Here is a 24,910-nt window from a genome sequence, read left to right on the forward strand (position 1 = left end):
TTTTTGGGTTTTATTATAATATTTATTGTGTATTTGCAAACAAATGTAAAAACATTGAGATTTCCAGTACTAAGGTCTACGGCTACCTATATAAAACAGTATAGACATGCAAACAAAATCCAAGAAATGGGCACACAACACTCACACACACACAGACACAAGTCAAAAGAACCGAGACACAAAATAAATCGCATGAGTTTAAGAGCACAGTTTGTGTTAGAGCAAAGCGTGTGGCTGCTTCCACTCCTTTTAGAAGAACCACTTCAGTTTTCCACTCCTCTGGACCAGCTGCCGTGGCCTCCTCCTCACACATATTCCAGCTCTGCCTTCGAACGCAGGCCAAGGATTTGATAGATGATATACGGATAATTATAAAAACAAAACCGAGATGAGATTCACAAATACTTCCAGATAGTTTTAAAAATACAAAGCAGGAGCTGGTCTTGCATTGTCTAACAGTCTCCTTTAAGAAATAGGAATACATTATACCAAGGAAAATACCAAAACAAGAAAAGATCAATGAATGGTCTCCATGTTAGTACGAGCCTGAGTCTCTTCAAGCTTGGGTGTAAGCTTTCAAATGCTATGAGCCTCTTTCTTAGACGGGGACATCTCATCACGTTAAGCAAACCCTCAATACCTATCTTTATAAAGCTGTGTTGTGTTTAAGAGAAGAAGCTCCCTTCAGTGTTAGCTCATCGTTTGGTGCCTTCTGCTAATTACACCCCATTACTGTCCCATCAATCAGTCAAACCGTGCAACGTGACCGGGCTCAGACTGGCCCTAACTGGTACTGGGAGGTCCATATCTCCAGATTTACAACAGTGAATCACGATAAAATGCCCCGACACAATCCCCCCCCAAAATGCTTTTGACATCCCATGGTCGTCCTTCACAGGGATGCCTCTTAGACCCATTTTCCCAGGACATTTTGAATCCGGAGTTTAAAAGGTGCCCCTAACAGAGAAGGAACCCATTTCTGAATTGTTTTCATTGGCTAAAAGACGCCACATAATAATACAACAGTTTTCTGAAATGTAAATGTAATACAAATCCATCTTTAATATACATACAAATTGAAACTAATTCACACTGACACTCTTTCCTATCATGTGGGTTAAGTGGCCCTGCTGAGCTATGCCTATGCGATCAATGCAACTTGAAAATGAGGATACGGTTAATAAATAAAATCAAGAAAGCATGGTAATGGCTAGAATGAATAATTTAAATAAAAACGTGACATGCAAAAAACTAAAAGTGAAACAATATAGCAAGTTAACAACACTGTTAATGCATTCACAGATTCTTTCCTTCTACACCAGGGGCCACTTTAAAAACTCGTCTCCCTGGGACGGAGGGTAAGGTGTCCACTATTTCAAAACCCATCCCTGGCTTCTCTGAGTGAGTGGCGGTGAGTGGAAAATGCCGCAGGCCGTAAAGATCCACACAACGAACACAGAGCGGCTGCCTCCTCCTCGCCGCTCCAGCTGCTCGATAATAGGAGCCAGACATCTGTGCGGGGTGGGGCTCTGATAGTTTATGACGAGAGGTTTTATTGGCCTGCGATTGTTTTCCATGGCTGTCGAGGGGGAACATTCCGATGCAGCTGATTATATCGAAAATAAAAATAATAATTGGCAGCCGATCCACATGTGGAAAGAGATGCACTGCGGTACACCCAGCATTAAGACCGAACACACACACACACACACGGAGGAGACGCGGCCGCACCCCCAGGTTCGAGTGGTAACACCTCTGCTGTCCCGATCGATGCCTCTGCCGTGACATCACTGACCTGTTTAGAGAAATGTGCAATCCTTTCTACGGCTGGCTATGAACTGGGGATATTTGAGCCCAGTCGTGTTTCCCACTCTGGTTTGCTTTCAAAAGGTATTAACTGAACAGCTGGAGTATTAATGGAAAAACAGCCGTCCAGTATTGCCTCCCAACATCAGGGCAGTTTGCTCGGGGACAGAGACCCCACACCTTCAGAGGGACAGAGCAGAGTCTCACTGCTTTTCAGCTCCCGCGACCGTGTTCCTGTCGCTCCCATTCACCCCAACAATCTCTACATCACTGCCGAGTTCACGGATATCCCTGCTTAAACCCTCCCACCCCCCAAGCCTATAACCCCTGAAACTAAACTACATTGCACACAAGGAAAGGCAATCATCCAATAGCCTATCAGTAACTAAGACTATGTGATTCTTGAAATGTCTTCTAGGACTGCGTAGCTCAGCTGGTATGAATGGGAAAAAACACAAAGATCTGGGGTCCTTGCCTTTCCTGTAAGGCAAAAAGCCGTGTTCTGGGGAGCAGTCGAACACACCGACATGGACACAGACCGTAATCCTGAGCGTGCGCCGACGTGGCCACCGTGAGCGCCCATGATGCCCTGCATGCGCGGGCAGGCCGTGCTACACAACGGTGCCAAACTGCTCAGTCTTCCTCTGGATGGTTTGTCCTCTGTGTTCTCAATGGTATAGTTACATCATTGCTTAACCCCACGGAGCAGTTCCCGTGATACAGCCGTGTGCATAGGCCAAGTGCGTGACCTGCACCTACACAGACAGTTCATTATTTTTTAAAAGGCAACGTATATACAAGCACACCAAAACAAAAAAAATCCAATAAAACCAATCTTTCTTTCCCATCTCTGAGCTACGCGCTATAGCAGCTCCCATGACTTTTAAATTCATTCCTTCTAGTGTTCAACACAATCACCAGCTCCACAGGAGGCTGACCCAACCCTCCACCAGCGAAGGCCACGCCGACCCTCACCCGTATTATCGGATGTAGTAAATGTTCTATTTGTACGACAAGTAACAATCCAGCGTCATCATCGAATGCCAAACATCCAGCGACACTAACTCATGCAGAGTGGGAACACATTACAGAAAATACCGTCTGAAAAATGCTTGCTCTCTCGTGTTGAAAAGAGGTTCCTGCTGGACTTACAAGGCACAAACATTACTGCATTTCAGTGTGTAGCATTGGGTAATAACTGGTACCTGATATAATAATAGTGTCATCTAGTCAGGTACACACCGCCCCTGACCAGTGCTAGCGTAGCAGCTACTGCACCGGGTCAAATTCATATGATCATAAACTGGACTAACAACATCTTTTATAACAGTTCTGATGGAAGTGTGCCCACTCGCTTGACAGCCTGCCCGGAAAGCAGCGGAGCGATCTCTGCCTGCTCGTTTACCGGACACGGAGGGGAATTCCCGGCCGAGGATCTCTCGTGTCACAGCCCCTCCATAGCTGTCCTTCTGTGATTGGAAGGAAAGAGAACAAACGCCGCTTTTAATTGGGATTAGCCGTCTGTACTGTAGCCCCGGCAGTGCGGCTGTGCAAAGTGTGGATGGCAGTCCCTGTGCCCTCTCGGTCGGAGTAGCGGTTGTGGGCTGGTGGAAGAAGTAGGTGAGTTACTGGCAGTGGCTCTGGCATGATGCGGGGCGGAACCAGGGCTCCGTGTGGGTGTGGGTACAGCACACATTTTAATACTGTTCATTAGTGTATTGGTTTAATATTAATCTAAAAAAATACACACTCATCACCAAAGCAGAGAAAAAACAAGGCCTTTTAAGGTTCTGGTCACATGCGATCAATAAGACTGGCTTTAGATACGTAGTGCAATCAGGTTTGCAGCTTCTAAGGTCACTGTAGAATGATCTGTTATATATATATATATATACACACACACATCTCTTTCCCTGGGTCTCTAATCAGAGGGCAGGTTAGGGCCTGCAGTCCTCAGTGGTTTATATCTGGGGTGTGTTGTCAGGCAACTGTGACCAGAATTCCCAAAGGACAGAACTGGATAAGAGCCACAGGGTTCAGTGGTTTTGCTTGTAGGCCAGGAAAATCTACTGGTTTGTCAGTGGATGACGGGGAAACTTGTGCACCTGCAGTGTTATCATTTGTAGCAGCGTCCCGATGTTCTAGCTCTGCCGTTTGCACTGTGGGCTTATAAAAACAAAGAAGTGGCTGACCTGACAGTGCCCCTTCAGAGAGAGCGCGTGTATTCTGGCTTGGGTAGGGAATGAAAACTCTCTCTCTCTCTCAACAAAAATAGATCGCTAAGAAGGATGCTTATGAGGTAATAAACGGCAGGGGGCAGACTGTGACCTGAGATGCTACGGGAGTTTCGCCACAAAAGGTGTACAACATGTACAAAAACTATGTCCCAGAAAAAAGACATGCATTGGTCCCCTCATTTCCTTCCGTAGAGATGATTAAAGATTCTGTATTTTATTTTTATCAAGTCTATTAGGAAAAAACAGACCAAACATGGTGGACAACAGATGCTTCTAGGGTATCTTACGATGATGCCGAATGAAAAACACAGCACATAAATTTCACTGCGCTTATCTAAAGGGCTTTAAACCTGAAATAGAGACATTCTTTAGAACTCAGCCAGTTATAGCACTTAAATCTTTCATAACAGGGCTGGAGAACTAGGACAAACCATGATAATACTTGAGTGCAGCAGCAGCTATAAAACCAACATCTACATCTATGGATCAAAGCAAATATGTAAGAGACAGATCCCTCATAAACGCCTTCTTAGTCAGAAGCAATCATACAAACCATAATGTCATAGCTTTAACAATACAAGAAAAAAAAAATCCTACGGTTCTCCAATGTTCGGGAAAAGTCCATCAAAAACACGGATAACACACAATACAACTATCTAGTGTAAGGAGTAGATTTCATTCACACTGTGCAAACTTATTCCAGGCCTAGTGCTCGGCCCGCTTTTCAAAGCCACGGTCAACTGAAAGTGACCGCAAGGCTTCTCCGCACCATCTGCTTGCAAACATCAAATTATTTACTTCACTTTCGGGATGACGGCAGGGGAAGGAGGTGGGGTCACATGAAACTACACAGGACGGTGTGCTAGTGTGAAAGAAGCTGAAGAGAAATTCCCATCTGGGATATATAATGCCCTACAGATATGACCTGTAGATACTTTTTTTTGCATATCTTACTGTGTGTGCTGTATTTCCATCTCTTGTGTTATCAGTGCTTAGTTCCTAGATTTAACACGGTGTCTTATATGCTTTTAGTAAAAGGTCTTGAGAAGCTTCAGCCGTGTCTCTGGGAAGGAAATGAGTGTGACACAGAAATCCTCTTCAGTTCAGGTGCGACACTGATTTGCTTCCCCTCTGCACTTCCTGACTCAGCTTTGACTTTTAGAAAGAGGTTTAATTGCAGATCAGCTTTGTACTCGGGCTCAGAAACTAGAAACATGAGCAAAAACAACAGAGAATTACACGCACACAAACATTAAAACAACAAAAAAAAAAAACAGCAAAGGCAGGGTGCAGACCTGATTTAGTGGCGAGTGTCTCTGAAAGCATGACCGAATAAGATGTATAGGCATTAAGACACACTGGCTTTACAAAAGAGTTCCCGACTGTAATGCTTCTGTTACTCGATTGTTTTGTACTGTAAGACTGTGCAAGAACAAAGCTTCTTGAGATGCTGGGATTCAGATCTGTCTGGATAAGGACTTAACCAGGCTCTAGCTAAAGGATATGGTGGCAGGTCAAAGAGAAGGAGGAAGTCTTCAGAATCATCAACGCTGCCCAACTGCACAATGTGACATCTTTGACTAAGGCCACTGCTTCCGAACAACTCATTCGACAGATATTACACGCAAACTGAACGACCAAAACAAGACAATGTTGTCGAGGCGGGTAGATTGACATTCTTGGCACGCGTGCGGTGCGTGGGAGACACTGCTGTGCGAAGGCTTTACGACTGCGGTCACACGCCGGTTCCTCCCAGGCAATCCGAAGGAGGTTGGCGTGAGTGAGCCTCGGACAACAACAGGAGACAGTGGGCTCCCACAATTAATTTTGTTGAAGCAGAGAAGGAGTGTTAGATATTGGATTCCCCCCATGGCACTTCCTGCCCACATGGTGACTCTTCCCAGCTGTAGTACCAGTTGTGTAGCTCTCCTGGTAACAGGCTCCCAATACAACTTGTTCAACAGTATCTACAGTGTGCCTAAAAAGAGAGATGTATCTTTATAAAAAAATATACGTTTTCTGTAAATTACCCATAAGGGCAAAGAACATCAGATCATGCTTTGCAAATTTACTAATCCGAACTGTAGCTAGGCTTTCTACCTGTACTACCTCTACTTTCCTCCTGTACTTCCAGAACCACTACTACTTGCCTCCCATGGGCCCACTGATAAAATATAAAAGATCTGGGTATAAAACCAACTTGACTAACAAGATGACTCTCCAGATTGCAGTGTGAAGACCGTCCTTCATATGGGAAGGAATTGAGAAGTGGCCAGGGATTAAGAAAGCAAATTACACCTTCAGAGGCAGGTAGGGACGGCAGAAGTGAATATTGAGCAAGTACTAAGCCTAACTGTAGCATTTTCAAAGCATGATCCCGAGTCCGTCCCTGTACAGGTCTGTTACGAGGCATTTAAGGACAACTTTTATATATGTCTATATAAAAGCAAGGGAGGCATCTGTGAGGGGAGACCCTGACTATTAAGTAGATGAGAGAAGGAAGTGCCAATATCACCGTATTGATGAGAGCGCTCTTTCTCCTTCCCCACCACTAGAGGGAGCCTAGAAATTCAGGTAAACAAAACCACACATACAACAAAAATCCTTCTATCACAGAACTCGCACAACGTCCCCAGCCTGCCCGGCAGAACTGAGGTCTGGTCCACACACCGGGTTCTGGGTAAACAGTTAGGATCTGCTAGATAAACCTAGGCTGAACTCCGTTGAGAAAAAGAAGGGGTAAATAAAAACAATCCCAGCACACCCACACTCACTCACTCACGAGCACGACATCACTAAGATAACAGACTAAGGGAATCAGATTGGTTAATAACAGGACAGCTTAATAAGAGCCACAACTGAGATGACTTGGTGCGTACTGTAAAGGGTGCAGCATTGACTGTAGCTTCTAATAAACATTAAGACGAGTTGAGTCCTTGCTCTGCCACTACTGGAGACACCGGGGGACAGAGTAAGGTCAATTTGAGCTCAATGGCTAAAACCCGAGGAGAATTCAAGCCTCAGAGAACCGCTCTCCTGGCAGGAGCCGTGTAAATCAAACCAGGGGCGTTAATGCTGGCAGTCAACTAGCTCACCAAAAAACAACTGAAATCGGTTTAATACGAAGAGTTAAAAAACAAAACATTAAAATCATAAAAAGAAAGAGGTTAAAACTCTATTAAAAGAACAGCCCAGAGGAACCCTGTTAGGATTTAGAAAATAACAGTCTTGGAGTGTTTTCTTCCATATTGTGTAATTTCAGACTTTTTTTTCTGTATTTTTTGCGATAGGTGTTTTTTTGGTTTCAAGTCTTCAGTGCAAAAATAAATAGCTTGATAAGAATACCGTCTCGGTGCGAAGGGAAGGGGCAGAGGCGCGCTGGGCCCCGTGGTGGGGGGGAGCTCCCACAATGCACAGCAATGTGGCGACCTCTCCTCCCAAGATGCACTGTGCGAGCGCTGCCGATCGTGTCGTCGCCGGGCTGGCCGTTCTGCCCCAGGGTGCTGTTGTGCCGTTGGCTACGCCCCGTCCTGAAGCTCCTTGGCCTTCGCTAGGATGTGGTGGACGTCGGTGATGGGGTAATCCTGCCCAGATGGAGACAGACAGCCAGTCAGTCAGGACCACAGCCCTCACACACACACACAAACACACGGGAATGGCCCGTCTCAACCCGGGACACCCCTACGTCCAGTTAGATGCTGGTTTTAAAATGTTGGTTCCTCTGAAAAGGAGCACATGGTCAACACTGGGAAGCCTGACCTATTTTGCGGTCTAACTGTCAGAGCTTAAACATTCATCAACATCTGAAGTCATGCTCTTCACTTGCACTGCCTTCAGTTAGAAGTATGGCAGCTCTCCACAGCTGACTTCATCACATCTGGGTTTGGTTTCTCCCCCCGAATGACTAATGCGTTCGTATGAAATGTAAACATCAGCAATTTAACTAGACGTAGAACGAACAACACCCACCCACTGTAGGGGTTCGACCGGATTCCCTTGGAGAGGATCAAGGAGCCTCCATTCGAAATGAACCCCAGGTGATCAGTAAACGGACACACACGCACACACAATTACACTAGGGGTCCTTCAATGTGTCCTGGGGATTCATAAGTGGTGTGTGCAAGGAGGTGGGGGGGTGTTCAGTACCTGCAGCAGCCTCATGTTGATCGTGAAGTCTCCTGCCAGCAGCTGATCCCGAATCAGACTGAAACACAGGAGGGATGAACAGGACCAGGAGGCACAGAGCACATGACCGGGGATGTATAAACTCATATTAGAAGCCAATCCTGACTCTAGCTACACATCCTAGCCTTCTACCTGACACAAGCTCTGGCCTTATTCTAAATCCTAGCCCCAAGTCTAGTCCCAGACTAATGCCAGCTCAGAATGAACTATCTGTGACGTAAGTGTCACCCCAGGCTTGACCCGAATGCTTTGGGCTAAGCTTTGACCTCATACCCCTACACTGAACTCTACCCTCAACGGCAGAAGGGAAGAAAAGAAAACCTGATCTTCCCTTTGATGACCATTAGCAGCTAAAGACAGACAGGGAAGCAAGAGACAAATCAGGAGATAGATGGGCAGAGAGAAAGACAGAGAAGCCACAAGGTCACAGAGAAATGGCCCGAGACCGAAAGACATATTAGAAAATAACGGGAGAATGAGCGAAACAGAGAAACCATCAGAGAGAGACAGAGGGATGAACAGATGGACAGAGGGGCGCCTCACATGAGCATGGCGCAGCAGACCAGGATCAGGAAGTCGAAGCGGTCCTTGTCCGAGAACAGCGTGTCCCAGATGCGGATGACGTCGGGCAGCAGGAACTCCTGCGACAGCAGCAGCGTGAGCCAGCGGAACGTGAAGTACTGCGGCTTGATGTTCTGCTCTTGCTGAAAAGGACAAACGGGGGGGAGGACTCGGTCACTTGACCCTGCTGCCGCTGGCGTTGCCCGCCGTTTACACAATCGGCCCGAATACGTGGGGGGAAATAGAGCTGGTATGACGGTATTTTTTAACGGCCATTTCATACTGTTATTATTATTCAATTTAGCATAGAAAACTTTAAAATACCGATATGAAGGTGTAGTAAAAGTCCAAACCGGTCCGTAAATGAATACTGGTATATAGTTTTTTTACGGTATACCGCCCAGCCCTAGGGGGAATGAGTTTAAACAAACAAACAAACAAGCACGCTGTGGAATGCTGAAGCACACGGCCAAAAACAATCCTCACTGTCCGTTCATTTCTCCAAACCACGGTGAGTGTTTCACATGAATGATTAAGGGCTGCGTGGAGCGAGGACCCAATTCCATGCTTTGGAGTTTCTACCTAAGCAGGAAGAAAGGAACAGATAAACCGGGAGGCGAGCTCACCAGCTTGAGGTAGAGCTCCATGTCCTTTTCCTTCAGGGTGGAGTACACGCTCTCCATCTTGTAGGTGATGCCGCACTGGGAGTCGTCCAGGCTCTTGATGAAGTTGTCCCGGTTCTCCGACATAAGGTTGGTGAAGCAGAAGAAGGTGTCGGCCTCAGCGTGCTCTGGGGGGAGAAAGCATGGCGGTACCTCCGGGTTAGGAGCGGTCCTGCGGATTTACCCTCGGCGCAGAGAACCAGGGCCTGGGTCCCAGGTCCCGACACCGCCCCTGTCCTGTACTGAGCTTGTTTTAAGGGATCGGCAATGGCTATTGTGCAAGGAGTTGGGGCTGGGATGCTGTAGGGGTTCTGTGAAGAGTCTCGGCTGTGAGAGGTGAAGACGGGAGGGTACAGGTTTCTGCACTTACCCTTCCACTCACTGTTGGGGTCGGAGGCGAAGGTGTAGTAAATGGGCCCCACGATCTCGTTCATGCCCTGCACGTAGGCGATGCCCGGGTTCAGCTTGGCGTAGATGAACAGGATGCGCTCCACCACCTCCCAGTGCGCCTCGCAGCCGTTGGGCAGCACCTCATACTCGTTGGAGGGGTACAGATTCTGCGACTTCCCCGGGGAGCCCACCTGTGCCAGAGGACACCACCCACATCAGTGCCCTGCTCACACACGGACCGGCAACACCGACCGAGCCGCCCTCCTCATCACAGTCACAGTCAAAGCGGGATCAATCAGAGTACAAATCACGCCGATGGACGCTGGGAACGTGTGTGCGCGGTGAAGACGAAGGGAATGGTTATGAACATGTCCGTGTCACTACATGCCAATTTCGAACTGGTTCACAGGCTTGCCGAAAAGATTGTGCTTCGAGTGAACGACCACGAGGGAGGCTGTTGACCTGTGGCAGGGTAGAGTTTTAAAGCCGCACACAGAGTGGCTCTCCGGCAGTGTGGAAAACATCAGAGCGCTGGCCAATTACAGCTGGAGGGGAGAATCAATTCAGTGGGAGCCACATAGCAAACCCTGTTCCTGGAAGACCCCGATCCTTCAGGTTCTACCGGTCTCTCTAAATCACCAATCATTGGGTCACCGAAATACATGGACTTTGAGCCTGGATCTGGATAAAACATGCTAGCATTGTGGCCCTCCAGGACCAGGGTTGGCGACCACTGTGTAGAAGATGAGATTCTGGCATTGATTAGCTACTTGCCCACAAACAAACAAGATGGACTCTTGGTCACTCCTTATGCCTTCAGAACAACTGTTAAGTGCTAGGCTGTCCTGCAGTTCCTGTAATTTCTCATATCCCTCTGACTATAGACATGTTTCCTTGCATGCCTGCTGAATCACTATGGGAGGAACAGAACTAGATGAAGTAACGCATGAGAAAGACCTAGAAATCTACATGGACTCCTCACTTTCTCCATCTAAACAATGTGGGGAAGCAATAAAAAAGGCAAACACAATGCTAGGGTATATTGTCAAAAGTGTAGAATTGAGAACAAGGGCAGTGATGTTCAGACTGTACAATGCGCTAGTTAGAGCTCATCTGGATACTGTGGACAGTTCTGGGCTCCACACTTCAAGAAAGATATCGCTGCTCTAGAGGCAGTTCAGAGGAGAGCAACCAGACTTATTCCAGGTCTGAAGGGAATGTCCTACTGAGAGACTGAGGAACTGAACCTCTTCACCCTGGAACAGAGGAGACTACGTGGGGACTTGATTCAAGTCTTCAAAATCATGAAAGGCATCGACCACATCAAACCAGAGGAGCTTTTCCAGATCAGCAGGGACACACGCAGCCGGGGACACAAATGGAAATTGGGCTTCAAGGCATTCAAGACAGAAAACAGGAGACACTTCTTCACACAGAGAGGCATCACAATCTGAACAAACTCCCCAGCGATGTGGCTGAAGAGACAATTTGGGAACATTCAAAAACAGACTGGATAGGATCCTTGATCACTTAGTTATTAATGGACAACAAACGAGCACAATGGGGCGAATGGGCTCCTCTCGATTGGACACTGTCTTATGTTCTTATGTTTCTGGACACTGCGGTCAATCAGTTAGTTTTTTATGCTACGCACTGTATGCATTGTAAACCACTACTGTGTTTTGTAACCCTCGCCTAAGCACTTGTGATATACGGTGTCATGCTCGAAATATAGTGTTTTATTGATGGTACTGTACTCCTGCATGGCTTTGGTTAAACAGATGAATGCGAATGCTGTGAAGGAGTAGGAGTAGATGATTATGGTGACATCGGCGACAGCAGCCAGAGGGCAGCACACACTCACGTTGGTGACTCCGCTGCGGTTCCGGTCCACGGTCTGGGACTTCAGGGTGGTCTGCTCCACGCGGCGCCGCAGAGTCTCGTAGTCGTTCTGGGGGTCCAGGATGAGCAGGCAGGGGTAATCTGTGGGCCGCTGGAAGAATGCCATGTCTGGATACAGCCGCCTGCAGGAGAGAGGATGGGAGAAATCAGCTGTTTTGTTGAGAAGTCTGGTTGCTCTCCTCTGAACTGCCTCTAGAGCAGCGATATCTTTCTTGAAGTGTGGAGCCCAGAACTGTCCACAGTATCCAGATGAGCTCTAACTAGTGCATTGTACAGTCTGAACATCACTGCCCTTGTTCTCAATTCTACACTTTTGACAATATACCCTAGCATTGTGTTTGCCTTTTTTATTGCTTCCCCACATTGTTTGGATGGAGAAAGTGAGGAGTCCACGTAGACTCCTAGGTCTTTCTCATGCGTTTGATAGGATTTTAGCAGTATAATTTTAAGGCTTCGGGCCCAGAAACTGCTCTGGGAGCTTGTATGATGTCTGCCCCCTAGTGGGGACAATGTGACGTGCACTTGCTCAGGATGAAGTGATAAGACACATTCTGTTCCCAATTCATTCCTCTAAGTGACAGGAGAGATCAAAGAAACCTCATCACTGCTCATTTCACATGTGTGACCCTTGTATAGACTAATCAGTGCTAATTCACCTTGGCTACAGAGGTAATTACCCCTAATCAGAATAATTTACTGTCATTCCAGAGAGCACCACCTGAAAACACATCTTTTAAGTGTTCAAAATTATAGTGCGAGACACGGCAACAAAGGCCTGCACTCAGAGGTAGAACGCTCTTAATCGCCCCAGTAGGAGAGGGCGTTCAAGCAGATGTCTTATGACAGCGGCCGAATCACTGGCATTGACGTCAGCTGCGAAAACGGGAAACTAAATGAGCAGAAACGCTTTTACACCCCCTCCTTGAATAACTGCGCTCCCTATGATTGAACAGGAAAGTGAACCCCAGGGAAATCTCCATCCTGCTTCACAATCAACGGTTCTCTCTCTCCCAGAAGCTCGTCACCTGCCTCTATCTCTGCCCTCAGCTGCTCGGTCGGCTGTCGTTTTCAATAAGAGGCAGCCGTTGCTCATCTCGGTGAGCTGTGGTTGTGGGTTGTCAGGTCTGATTTGCACAGGGAATGGTTGTTGTTGTTGTACGCAGGATTGGGCTTTCCTGCAGGGCCACAGCTCTCTGGGTACGCTTGGGTTTTGCAGTGCCATCACTAATCAGCTTTTGCCCTTTTCGATCTGGGCCTTGAACCCCTTCCTTTTTAGAGCTCAGCACCCACCTGACATCCTTATCGATCTGCAGCAGCACCTCGTTGTCCTTGAAGTAGTTGTTCCACCGGCTGTCGGGGTTGGGATTCAGTGGCTGGCGACAACGAAATGACAGCAACATGAGTTACAGCAAGGCTATAAACACAACAGGCTTTTCAAATGCTGTTCCTAATGCTATTCCTGTTGTTGCTGTTATGCATGAGTATAAATCCGTTTCCTTTTCTAAATGTAATAACAACATCACACACGGCGCAAATAAAGGCAGCGAAGAGGGAACGACAAAGGAGAGAGGACGTACGTGGTCCTCCATAGTCACGTCTTCTCTGGACAGCCCCATGTTGGCCTTGGCGATTCCAGGCTGGATGATCATCTCCTTTAGGAACTGGGCGTAGACCTCCCTGACGATAGCACAGGGAAACACGGACGTCATTACGATGCGGCGCAAACACACAGCGCTCGGGAGAAAAAGGACTCTGGGATGCTGGGAATCTCAATGCAAGAACCCTACTCTGGCTGGATGATGGTGAAGTGGAGGTGATGGGATTAATCATGGGAGGCAGCTCTAGTATCTCAGACAAAGCCCTGCCGAGAACGTCACTCCCCTTGCCCTTGACCTGGGCTACACTCGCAGACACTTCAAAATGTCTCATTAGGACAGGACATGGGAAGCGAGACAGGGAGAAGATGCACTCAACAGGGCTCTGGGGAAGAGTGGGAGGTGGGGACGAATCTGTTACACAGGTAAAGATCTCAGAAAAGCAGAGGAAACTTAAGAAGTCCATAACAATGCTGCTGCCTTTTAACTTAATATCCTACTATGTTACATTTTCTCTCAGCTTTACGGTTACAACACTGCCCAAGGCGGGAATGCAGTTCATCACAATGAGTGAAGGTGCAAAGCATGTGGACAGCCTTTCTCCTCCGCCATGCATGTGCTGTCAGTGGAGCGGCCTGCTGTGGGGCTCCATTAAACATTTAACAACCGAGGAAATTTAGGGTCAAAATAGGCTGGGTGCCAAGAGAAGAGGAGGTTAATCTCTGAATCAAGAGAGCAGACAGCCATGCACTCCCACTGGCAGTGACGGGGGAAGGAACGCAGGCAGGCGACACCATTAGCCGTTTGGAGGAGAAGGCGAGAGCAACTAGGATAATGAAGGCTTTTCGAGATCAATACCTGCAGACAGTGAGTGCCTGAGTCAAGGGGAACTTCACAGTTTTAAAACAAAACTAGAAACCAAAGAGCTAGAGAGAGAGGTGCCCTAGAGCGACAGGCCTTTCACCTCGGCACAGTGGGTTCAAGCTGGCCTCGGTCCGACAGCTTGGAGAGCCTGATCGGACCTGCTCCAGGGCCATGTTTATAACACGCTGAAGAGACTCATCACCTCATCTTACCCCACAATGCAATGCCAGCGGGACCACCTGAATTTCAAAAGGTGCAAAAGTCCGGTCTTGGCACTGCGTGTGAATTGGGCAGATCGTTTTGAAACCGCTCTGGGCATGACAGCGATTTATCCCGTTAGCGCCGCGAGTAAAGACTGCTGTACTGGTCCCTTTGGCGGAGGCTCTGGAGCCAACAGTCCTACCTCTGCTTCTTCAGGAAGGAGTCCCAGATCGCCTGCTCCAGGGGAAGATAATTCAACAGGATCTGAAAACGAGAGCAGCACTTAGTGACTGACGTCAGCCATCCCGACTCACCAGACGCAGTTATTCCCGAATACTTTGATGGATGCCTTCAGGACAAAGAATTGTTGAGTAAGATCTTGGTTCTTCCGGTCCCGGGCTCTGATGAGAGCAGTTTGCTCTTCACACATTTCAGACCACCTTCAGGTCATGCCTAGCCGTGTTCTCAACATTAAAATCGGTTTGTTGTGTTCAAATCACAGGTATGGGCACTCGACTAGCTGTGGAGACTTGCAGCAGGTAGAGAAGGATTTATTCTAAGCTATTCTGGTGTCCCTAGACAAACAGGGTGCACTCTATTACTTTTAATATGAAGAATAATTAAAAAAACATCTTTCCAATCACCCTGCGATTCTGTTTAGTTTGACCACATAGATGATCACCTTCACAAATCTCCATTTAACACAACCCTATTTAGTGTGTTGATCTCTCTCATTTGTGTTCGAACCCACAGCTGCCGTTTCAATATGTACGAGTCTCTTAGGCATGCAGCAGAATTCAAGACTAAAGGGACAAAAACGAAGCTGCCTCTGTAGCCTGTAAAATGTCACAACACCAAGAAAGATCTATTATTGTGGTACTAAATGGACTATGACATTTACTAATGATTGTATGTGGCCTCTTTCACCATAGGGCCAGTGAGGGAATGAAAGCAGGCGATGAGTCAGTGCTGTGCGAGGCGTGGATAGTGAGAAGAGGTGGCGGAGGGGGGGAGGCACTTTGCACTATTGGCGCTGCTGGGTTCAACTCATTGATTCGGCTCCCTGGCTGGCTGGGAGCTTATTGGATTAATAGGAGCGCTTCAAAAACAGGTGATGTCCCTTCTCTGGCACAGAAGTCAAAACTCCCTAACAATAACTAAGAGGGACAAAGAAAAGGATTTGCTGTGTATCAACAGACAGTGCAAACGTCCTCCAGGGTGGGGTGCAGGCGTATCCGGCAGGCTTTGTTGAGGAACAGGTATTTCCGCATCCATCCTTCGTACTCTAGTGAAGGAAATGATCAGGGAGGGAGGAATGACGAAGACAAACAAACAAAAAAACAACTCACCTTCCAACAGAGCGATCGAATGCCCCCTTCAAAAGGGATGCCTGCCAGAGAGGGGAGAGGGACGAACAAAGTGAGCTCGTGACGCCATATTTCACCCTTTCATCAGGGAACAAAAACAACAGCATTCTGTCTGATTTCACAAAGGGCCCCCCCATGATGGGATTAATCTCAGAGCTCTCCACAATGAGACGGTGTACGATGACTCATTTACAATAAAGAGCAAGTGACGTGTACACTATGTTGACGGGAGTGGAGGCCCGAGTAGCTACACAAGCCTCACTACTGGGCTATGGACTTCCCATTGCTAGTGTCTTAGTGAACTCAGACAGGTTTCACTGATCCGAGACGTTTGCTTCATAACCCTAACAGTGTTTCATATTTTTCCCCACTCAGAAATGGACTCATGCACTAGTTAATGTAGTAAGATGTTACATAACGTTAAGTATATCTGGCACTAATCAGAAGTTATTTCCACACTGCTATATATAGGTTTCTATTGCAATGTTGTATTTTGGATTCAATACTTTGTTTTGGTTCTTTACTGAACCGGAGTCTCCTTGGACCAAGATGTCAGTCAGATCCAAAAATAGTAATAATGATTCAGTCCTAGAGTGAAAGACACTTAAGGTTTTAATGGACTTCTTCAATCACCAGCTCTAGACCTGAGGGTCAGTTGAATGTAGCGGGTCAGGGCTCCCCAGAAGCAACCCACCCTGAGGCAGCTGGAAAACCACCAAGGACGTCACATGACCACAAATTAAACGTAAAGCGCTGCAGTAAAAGGGACGGTGGCAGAGCATGGTTTAAGGCAGTGATCCTGGACGACACACCCACGCATCCTGGATCACATTACCGTCGAGCCGGAAGGCCATCGATCGTTGAAAAGCCTTGCCGCAGAAACGCTTACCGCTGAAACAGAGCTCCCTCAGCGCATGGAGGCTGATCTTCTCCTCGCCAAGCGCGGCGTTGAACTCCTGAATCCTGCACAGGGGACAGTCACCAGAAAGAAGAGATGAGGAAACAGACTGTGGCAATTTCAACCGGCAATTTATTCCACTGATCAATAAAGGGGAAATGAATAGCACAAGCAGCAGCCCAATTTGATCCTGTCCTGGGGCAGAGTCCTAGTAGAGAACTAACCGGGCGCCTGAATTTGGCTCTGCTGAAGCACGAGGGATTTCCCAGTTTCCATTACACCCGGCCTCAGCAGTTTCTCTGTTAAAAGATTTATTGTTTCTATTTTCTGCTTAAGCACGGAGTCATGGCCGGCTTATAGCGATAGTGAACGAGCTGCAAAGATTACACTCCCTGCAAGTTGGCACAGCTGGTAGTAACATGCCTGACATTTTTTCCAAATTGAATATCCTGCTTTTATAAAGTGAAATACTCCAGTCTGTTTTCAAGACTCTCTCTCGCACTGTTTCAGGACTACTTGGTCTCTCAGGTGTTTCCCTTTTGACCCTCTTGCAGAAAAACTAAACTGAATTATAATAAATGCTTTTGTTTCCCTGTACTGTATGATATTACAGATTTGTATTCCTCTGTTACTATTTTGAAGACTTGAACTATTATAATAAACAATTAAATTGTATCCTAAGTATTTACAGAAGTATTAACATATCGCTTTCAGGTTATGTCTCAACACTTATGTCTACCTTGGACAACAAATCATCACCGATGGAGATCTTATGATGAAAGAAATCAAAGGAAAAAAGTGGATGAAATAGGATAACAGAGGGACTTTAATTCACTACGTAAATACATATTTCTTCTATATACACCTCATTGGAGCTCATTGAAACCAACAGCAAAAATGGACTCAATTAGCACCTAGAGCTTCCTATTATCACAAAACTATACCATCCATCTGAATTCTAGAATGTGCTAACATCAAACACTAGCCAAAAAACAACATACACTACATTACATATAATCATTCCTCTGCAAGGGGACAGAGCACATAACCATACCAGACAGACAGTGTTCAGAGAGTGTCATGCTTTTCTACTGTGAATACGATGTTGAAATACAGATGTGTCACTGAAACAGCTGTAGCAACACCTACAGGAAGGCACCGCTCTGTGGCTTGAGGACCGCAGTGCCTGGCGCTTTAAGAACTGGGGTGTCAGGGTCCAATAGTCAGGTTTCATGACCCTCAAGAGAGAGGACAGCAGCGTGGGCCAGGCCTGGAGGGGACAGCCTCCCCTTTTCACCTCACCCGCCTACATATCAATACATCGTCAAAAGTGCTGACTGCCAGCAATGTGTGCCTCACCTCAGGGCAAGGAAAAGGAAAACACAGCAATCTGTTTTTTATCACCCCAGCTCACAAGACTGACACCCTGACCTTGACAGTCCCAGTTACACATGCACGTTTAAATAGGGCTTTTTATTGCAGCCGTCTGCGCTAACCTTCTTGGATTCTTTCCAAACCAGATATTAAAATGCAGAACGGTGTGGAAACAACTGAAAGGAGAAGCCCAGGTTCACTGTTTTTTGGTGTCCACTCTCTTCCCTTTCCTCTCCAGAAAGCTCCATCCTGTCATGAGCCTCTCATTAGGGGTCTTCACAAAACATTTGCCAAGTTGTTGGATTTTCTTCTCTTGTCTTTAACCCTTTATTGTCAAATGTGCATCTGCTTGGCCTGCATAGAAACTGATGGTGGGCACTAATACAGCTCAAGTTCTCATTTTCCCAGTCCACACATAAAGCGTTTAAACTGCATTTATTTTTTTAAACACGTCTAATTAAAGAAAACAACTCCCACATAAACCTAATTAGATTGAGAGTCAGTGTGAATATACTAGGTACGTTTTTAGTCTTACTTGATATTGACTTCCACAGACTAATATTGTGTAACCGTTTTGCACAATTAACTGCGTGTTGCTTTCCTTTATTTCCACTTCTGTAGACAATCGATTCTAGTCCAGCCTAAGCAGGGTGTTAAATAACGTATAAGGTGCTCAGACCGTGTAATTATGGATTTGTCATAAAGCTTTTTACACGTGACAAGATTGACACATCAAGTATACAGTGTCCGTAGAGGAGGAGTCGCTTTGATGATGCTGGCAAAGTTACAGGACACTGTTAAAAATTAAAATGCATAAACAAATGTTGGGCTTTTTCAGATGATATGCATCACCGAGTCTTGAGTTAATTATTATTTTATGAGGCTGAAAAAAAAGGAATATCATGTGAACAACCACTCTTTAAGAAACCACTTAAAGCATGCAGCTACTTATTGTGAAATGCAAGCTTTTTTATATGTATTATTCATAAATAATCAAATGTCCACCTACGAAAGCAAAGTTATTTGTGTTTTAACGAAGAAGAGAAAGACGAAGAAAAGAAAAGAAATGTCAGCTCCTTATTGCATTTGAAGTACAGGCAATCTGGAGGTTTTCCCAGGACTCTGGACAATAGACAACCCTGTGTTCAGATGAATAAAAACTGCATTTTATAACATCCCTGGTGACTAACTCGATTTATTTTATGACGTTGCTTTCCAAACAGCTGCTGCAGTAGAAGCGTCCAATTCTTCTCTATATCCATAAGCTAAAACCATAACCAACCAAATCCACAAGCTATTTCCAGTTGGACATGCATGCATTTATTTAACAACAAGTGTAAACCTTTAGTTTTATTTTCTTCCCCCACAATAACTACACAGTCCATTCAAACACGACCCACACGGCCCCGCGGCTCGGAGCGCTTCCTATTCACAAGGCACGGTCCCTCCCATCCCCAGCTTTTAAAGGAGAAACGCGGCCCCCCAGCCCCAAAAACGCACACCTGAACCCCCTCGCTGCATGACTGCCATTCACACGGACCACGTCACAGGCCGCAAAGCAATGCAATCCGCACGCAAACACCCGCTGGCCGGCGCTGGGGCTCACCTGCTCCTGTATGAACTCGACATGTTGACTTCCTCACCGAGCAGCAGGAACTGGGTGTCGCCAGAAAAACAGTCCGCCGGGAAACAACCGCCCGAGGACTACAAACGAGCCGAGCGGCGGAAGACTGTCGCGCCTCTGATGTAAAGCGAAAGTATGTCAGACCACACACGTTGGGGTAGCTGCTGTATTTTACCACCCAATTATCCAATTCCTGCCCATGCATGTGGTGCCAATGACTTGCACAAGGTCGCCATGTATATGAGGAAGTCATAACTCGATGCATTAGTTACAATGAAGAAACAGCTCAGAAAGCCTGCATTTCAGATGGACTGGGTCTCTACATTATATGTCAAACTGCGGGGGGTGCCCTTCCTTGTTATCAATGACTGATAAAAACTATTAATTATTTAGCTGATTCATTTCAACTGCATAAAAGCTTGATACACTTCTGTGCAGGGCAGCCACCACTGTCTAAGCGTGCAGCGCCCTGGCTGCGCATTGGCATCACTGTGTGGGCTCGTCTGGGTGATAACTGTGCCACTTCCGGTAGCAGGTATGCGAGAGGCTCTCGTGTGTGTTTGTCCGGCTGGGGGCTCGGGTGGGCGTGTGGGGGTCGCGTTTGCCCCTCTGTCCCGCACGGTGCCGGGCAGGAAGTATTTCCCCGGGTCTGGAATGCGTGACCCGGAAGTAGAGGCTGTTTTGTTGACAGCGGAGGAGAGTCGGAAAAAAGCGAAACGGAGGACAAAAAGCATCCGAGATTAAAATAAAAGGAAACTGCCGGGCGCACCCAGCCTCCGTCCAGGTAAAGACAGCGGCGTGCCCGGCGGGACCCGTCCTCGTCCGGGGCTGACAGCTCCTGTGACGCCCGGCGGTGGCGTGATGCTGCTCCGTGCCCGGGTGCCGGCGCTCCGCGGGGCTCGTCTGAGGCGCTGCGGCTCCGCGGTGCCGGCCGGCCGGGTGTCGTCCCTGTCCGCGGCGCTGCACAGCTGCCGTGGAGGACGTGGCGTTTGATACATTGAAAAGTCTAATTTCTCTTTGTGACGACGCGCTGCCTCCTAACCTGTCAAGTAGTGATGTCAAAAAGTTGGCATTCAATTGGGGCATCTCGGACCCTCGCATTAGTAGCTCGGTAGCAGCGAGTTGTCTGGCTGGGTTTCCCGTCCTCAAGAAGGCGACCTTATTATAGTTGAAGCCCATCTTTTATATTTTAAGTTTTAAGGGATTCTGTAAGATAATGACGATGATTATAATGTCGCTTTACGTGTGTGTTTTATTTGAAATCATTGTAACTGTAACTCATCTTCCAGTGCAGACAGCCGTATATGAATTAGTGTTTGTGATGGTTATCGATGGTGGTGATTATAGGAGCAGATTACCTTTACAAACATCCGTGATCCTTTTCACCAGCTTCATGAAATGAATACCTGGTTGTCATTTAAATTCATGCATGCATTACAAAGCAGGCACAATCAGACGTGCTTGACGGCTGTGTCTGGTGCTGCGTGCGTGCTTATGTCTTTATCAAATGCCTATTTAAGCCGACATGTTTAGTATGTATTGCAGTGTGTTTAAGAAAAGCGACCCCCGCAGATGGATGCACCGTCTTGTTCCACAGGCGCCGCTCGCGTCTCTAGCGAGTCTCCGACAGCGCAGTTCCCGTGGCCTGTCCTCCCCCGATGTCTGTGTGAAACCCCTCCGCCTCGTCGGCCACTTCAGCCCTGACAGGAGCTGCCATGGCGTCCAAGGCGGGGGACAACCCGGAGTCGCTGATGGCTCTGTCCACCGAGTACTGCCTGCGCAACCTGCAGGGGACGCTGTGCTACCTGCTGGACAACAAGACCCTGCGCCTGCACCCCGACATCTTCCTGCCCAGCGAGATCTGCGACAAGCTGGTCAACGCGTACGTGTCCGGCATTGGCACCCATGGGCTTAAGAGCAAGAGGGGGAAGGAGAGGCCTTTTAAGTACTTAATTGACCCCCCTGCTTAAGATCACTGAAGTAATTACCGATTAGCGGCTTTACAATGAAAAGAATATCATCTATATAAACAAGGAGTGTGATAGAATGGCCAAGGGTGGGCACAAACCGTGGGAAATAGGTCTGTTCATCCAATAAAGACAAACGCACTAATCAAGATAAAGCTTGTGATTTGCAGAAGAGCAGGGTTTTGATTTGCTGCAGGCCTTTAGTTTTACTCTGAGAAAGTTGCAAGCAAATAAAATCAACCTGCCATGCTTCAAATTAAAGGGATTTTTAAAGACAAAATATTATAACATCCATGTGATTTTAAGTATTCCAACAAAAAATTCTCACCCGCAACAAGAACCCAGCGTCAAGGTTTGAATTTTTTGTATTTGTGGTTTGTGTATCGTTTATATAATATCAACACGCCAGCCATGATCCTGCATTCTGCCATGTGGCAGTTTGCTCACGCTCTGTCCTTATGTTGTATGTGTGTCATGGCGTGTTCAGGTACATGGAGCTGGTGCACACAGATGGCACCTTCGAGATGCACAAGACCTTCTTCCTGCTGTTCTCGGACCCGCGCAGCACCAGGCTGACCCGCGTCCAGCTGAGGGAGAACACAGTGCAGGACCGGGACCTGGAAGCCATCAGAAATCAGGTTGGGTCTCGCCACTCACAGCGGCTCTGAAAAGTAAATGATCTGTAAGCATCTGCACCAATTGAATATAGTGACTTGTAAGCACACTGCTACTGCCTGGTCCTCTCCCTCAGGACTTAATAGAGCTCCACCTGACCAACTGCGAGAAGCTGTCGTCCCGGAGCCTGCAGACCCTGACCAGCTTCCGCCACACCTTGGTGTCCCTCAGCCTGTTCGGGTGCAGCAACATCTTCTACAAGGACGACAACCCGCGGTGCTTCGACGACACCGAGCGCCTGGTCAACCCCATCCGCCAGGTGCTGGTCACGGACTTCACCTTCCAGGGCTTCAGCCGGCTGCGGCTGCTCAACCTGGGCGGGCTGACGGAGCAGGTGGACGTGGAGGCCCTGCTGCGGCCCCTCGGCACGCTCACCTCCCTGGACCTGTCGGGGGTCCAGCTGCCCCGGGGGGCGTTCCTCAGCCAGTGGAGGGATCGGCTGACCTACCTGGTGCTCTACAATGTGGACCTGGCGGAGGAGCACGTCCACACCATCCTCCAGCTAACGCATCTCCGGTGAGCAGGGCGCCGAGCTCTAGCCTGGCTCGTGCAGGGTGGCTTCATCCAGGCTTTGCCCTGTGTCTGTAAGCTCAAAACTACCGTTTGTTATAATCCTCCCTGCTCTCCCTCTCCCTCTCTCTCTCTCTCAGGCACCTGGATATCTCCCGCGACAGGCAGCGTGACCGGCAGGGCTACAAGTTCAAGCTCACCCGGAAGGTCTTGACCGCGATCATACAGAGTCTACTCAACCTGGGCTCCCTGGACATCTCGGGACACATCATGCAGGATAACTGCGCCGTCGCTCTGCAAGAAGAAGCCATGGGACCCCCCAGGTGAGTCCAGTCCCATATGCGCATCACATCCGACTCGAACGTGTAGACATTCGTGCTCAACCCGGGTGGCGGGCGGGGGTGTGTGTGGGTTCTCGTGGGCAGAGACGGGCGCCTCGGAAGGGGGAGGGTGGCCGGGAAGTGTCGTGTTCCGGAATTAGATGCCGAGGGGGATGAGAGGCGAGGGAGCCGGGCCTCCAGCCAAGCGACTGACTGTCCCCTTGTCTCAGCATCGAGCCTTCGAAGAGCAGCATCTCCCCCCTGAAGGAGCTGAAGAGGCCGCTGCAGTTCCTGGGGCTGTTCGACACCTCGCTCTGCAACCTGACGCACATTCCAGCCTATAAGGTACGGCCCGCCCCCTGCACGCGGCTCGGTACGGTAGAGTCACTTTGGGTGAATAAGATTATAGGACAGCAGCAAACGCAACTCTCACACCACGACTTCAGAGCAGCCAGTAGGACCTGTGCCAAGGTTTTGGATGATCAGACCCCCCCCCCCCCCCCCCACTCCACAGCTCTTTTGAAGGACGCAGGTTCAAGGTCCCGTTGGCAAGGAAGCTGCAATAAAAAATCCTTCATCTCCAGCTATAATAGCGATTCAAAACTCGTCAGACAGTAGGGAGGGACGCTGGCGGTAATTCTGCACTTGTGTATCGTTTAATTATTGTTGTGTTTTGTGTGATGATCTGTTTTTCTGGTGGGGGGGGTTCTTTTGAGGGCGCACTGCTACAATGCTGTTTCGTTTTTTTTTCCTGGGCCCCCACAGGTAACTGGTGCTAAAAATGAAGACCAGGTCCTCAACGCCATCGAGGCGTACACCGAGTACCGGCCGGAGGTGGCATCGCACGCCATCAACCACCTGTTTGACATCGCCAGGATACAGCACTGCAACCAGCTGCTCAGGGCGCTGCAGGTACCGGCGCACTTATAGCTACACACACGTACCCGTTGAAACATGACCACGCGTGTTCAGACATCACATCTTTTAGCGTGGTGTGGTATCTCAATAAGATTTGCTCTCAACAACTTTGTTTTCCACAAATCGATACAAAGACTTCGATAAAGGGAGAATAACAAATCTCCTTTGCCAAAGTGGGCATTTGCAGTTTAACACCCAAATGTCCAGATTTGTAGTGGGGGCTCCCAAACTCTTCTTTATAACCACCAAGAGGATGACGCAGCCGTAGCAGAGAGACACGAGCGCAGTCATCAAGCCCCTAGCAAAATGAGTCTGCGAAATACCAAACCTAGCCGGCACTGAGACACCACTCAGCCCCCGCGTGCCGCATCCTCGCCCCGAAATGAGCCGTTCGGCCAACTCGAGGGCCCGCCCGCCCGCTCTGACGCTCCCGTCCCTCTACCACCCCCGCCCTGCCTGTTTCCCCCAGCTGGTGATCTCCGCCCTGAAGTGTCACAAGTACGACAAGAGCATCCAGGTGACTGGCAGTGCAGCGCTGTTCTACCTGACCAACACGGAGTACCGCACCGACCAGAGCATCAAGCTGAGGCGGCAGGTCATCCAGGTGGTCCTCAACGGCATGGAGCACTACCAGGAGGTGACGGTAAGACAGGGGGCAGGGATTCCTTGGTTATGAGTTTTGAATTTCATGGGTGTTCCGGTCCCTGTGTGTGTGATTGTCTTCCCCAGGACCTGCATTCAAATCGAGGCCATTCAGATCTCTACTTGTGTGCAGAGAAAAGTGAACAAGCGACATTTTCCAATCTGGATATCTCCAGATAGATCCACAGGAAAAGGACCAATAATTGCCTCTC

The 24,910-nt window shown here is 48.1% G+C and overlaps 2 protein-coding genes across 4 annotated transcripts in view; one reads left to right on the forward strand and one right to left on the reverse strand.

Annotated features, from left to right (window-relative positions):
- tbc1d13 (TBC1 domain family, member 13) lies at positions 1 to 19,917 on the reverse strand. The gene is made up of 12 exons (XM_066712677.1): positions 19,649 to 19,917; positions 16,660 to 16,733; positions 15,753 to 15,793; positions 14,606 to 14,667; positions 13,321 to 13,420; positions 13,034 to 13,116; positions 11,706 to 11,865; positions 9,822 to 10,032; positions 9,416 to 9,579; positions 8,772 to 8,932; positions 8,190 to 8,247; positions 1 to 7,627 (listed from the first exon to the last, which is right to left on the reverse strand). The coding sequence occupies exons 1-12, from the start codon at positions 19,669 to 19,671 to the stop codon at positions 7,562 to 7,564; spliced, it is 1,203 nt and encodes a 400-aa protein (XP_066568774.1). The 5' UTR covers positions 19,672 to 19,917; the 3' UTR covers positions 1 to 7,561.
- Positions 19,765 to 24,910, forward strand: part of zer1 (zyg-11 related, cell cycle regulator) — a 10,938-nt gene continuing 5,792 nt past the window's right edge. Inside the window, exons 1-8 of one of the 3 annotated variants that reach the window (XM_066712676.1) lie at positions 19,765 to 19,799; positions 21,264 to 21,548; positions 22,121 to 22,271; positions 22,385 to 22,824; positions 22,959 to 23,141; positions 23,369 to 23,483; positions 23,904 to 24,050; positions 24,526 to 24,699. In XM_066712676.1, the coding sequence (XP_066568773.1) occupies positions 21,382 to 21,548; positions 22,121 to 22,271; positions 22,385 to 22,824; positions 22,959 to 23,141; positions 23,369 to 23,483; positions 23,904 to 24,050; positions 24,526 to 24,699 (1,377 nt within the window). In that variant the 5' untranslated portion in view covers positions 19,765 to 19,799; positions 21,264 to 21,381. Of the gene's footprint in view, positions 19,800 to 20,100; positions 20,202 to 20,320; positions 20,451 to 21,263; positions 21,549 to 22,120; positions 22,272 to 22,384; positions 22,825 to 22,958; positions 23,142 to 23,368; positions 23,484 to 23,903; positions 24,051 to 24,525; positions 24,700 to 24,910 lie in introns of those variants that run through there. The other 2 variants (XM_066712675.1, XM_066712674.1) reach the window with 2 other exon arrangements.

The sequence above is a fragment of the Amia ocellicauda genome, chromosome 9, assembly GCF_036373705.1.
Source record: "Amia ocellicauda isolate fAmiCal2 chromosome 9, fAmiCal2.hap1, whole genome shotgun sequence".
Classification (NCBI taxonomy): domain Eukaryota; kingdom Metazoa; phylum Chordata; class Actinopteri; order Amiiformes; family Amiidae; genus Amia; species Amia ocellicauda.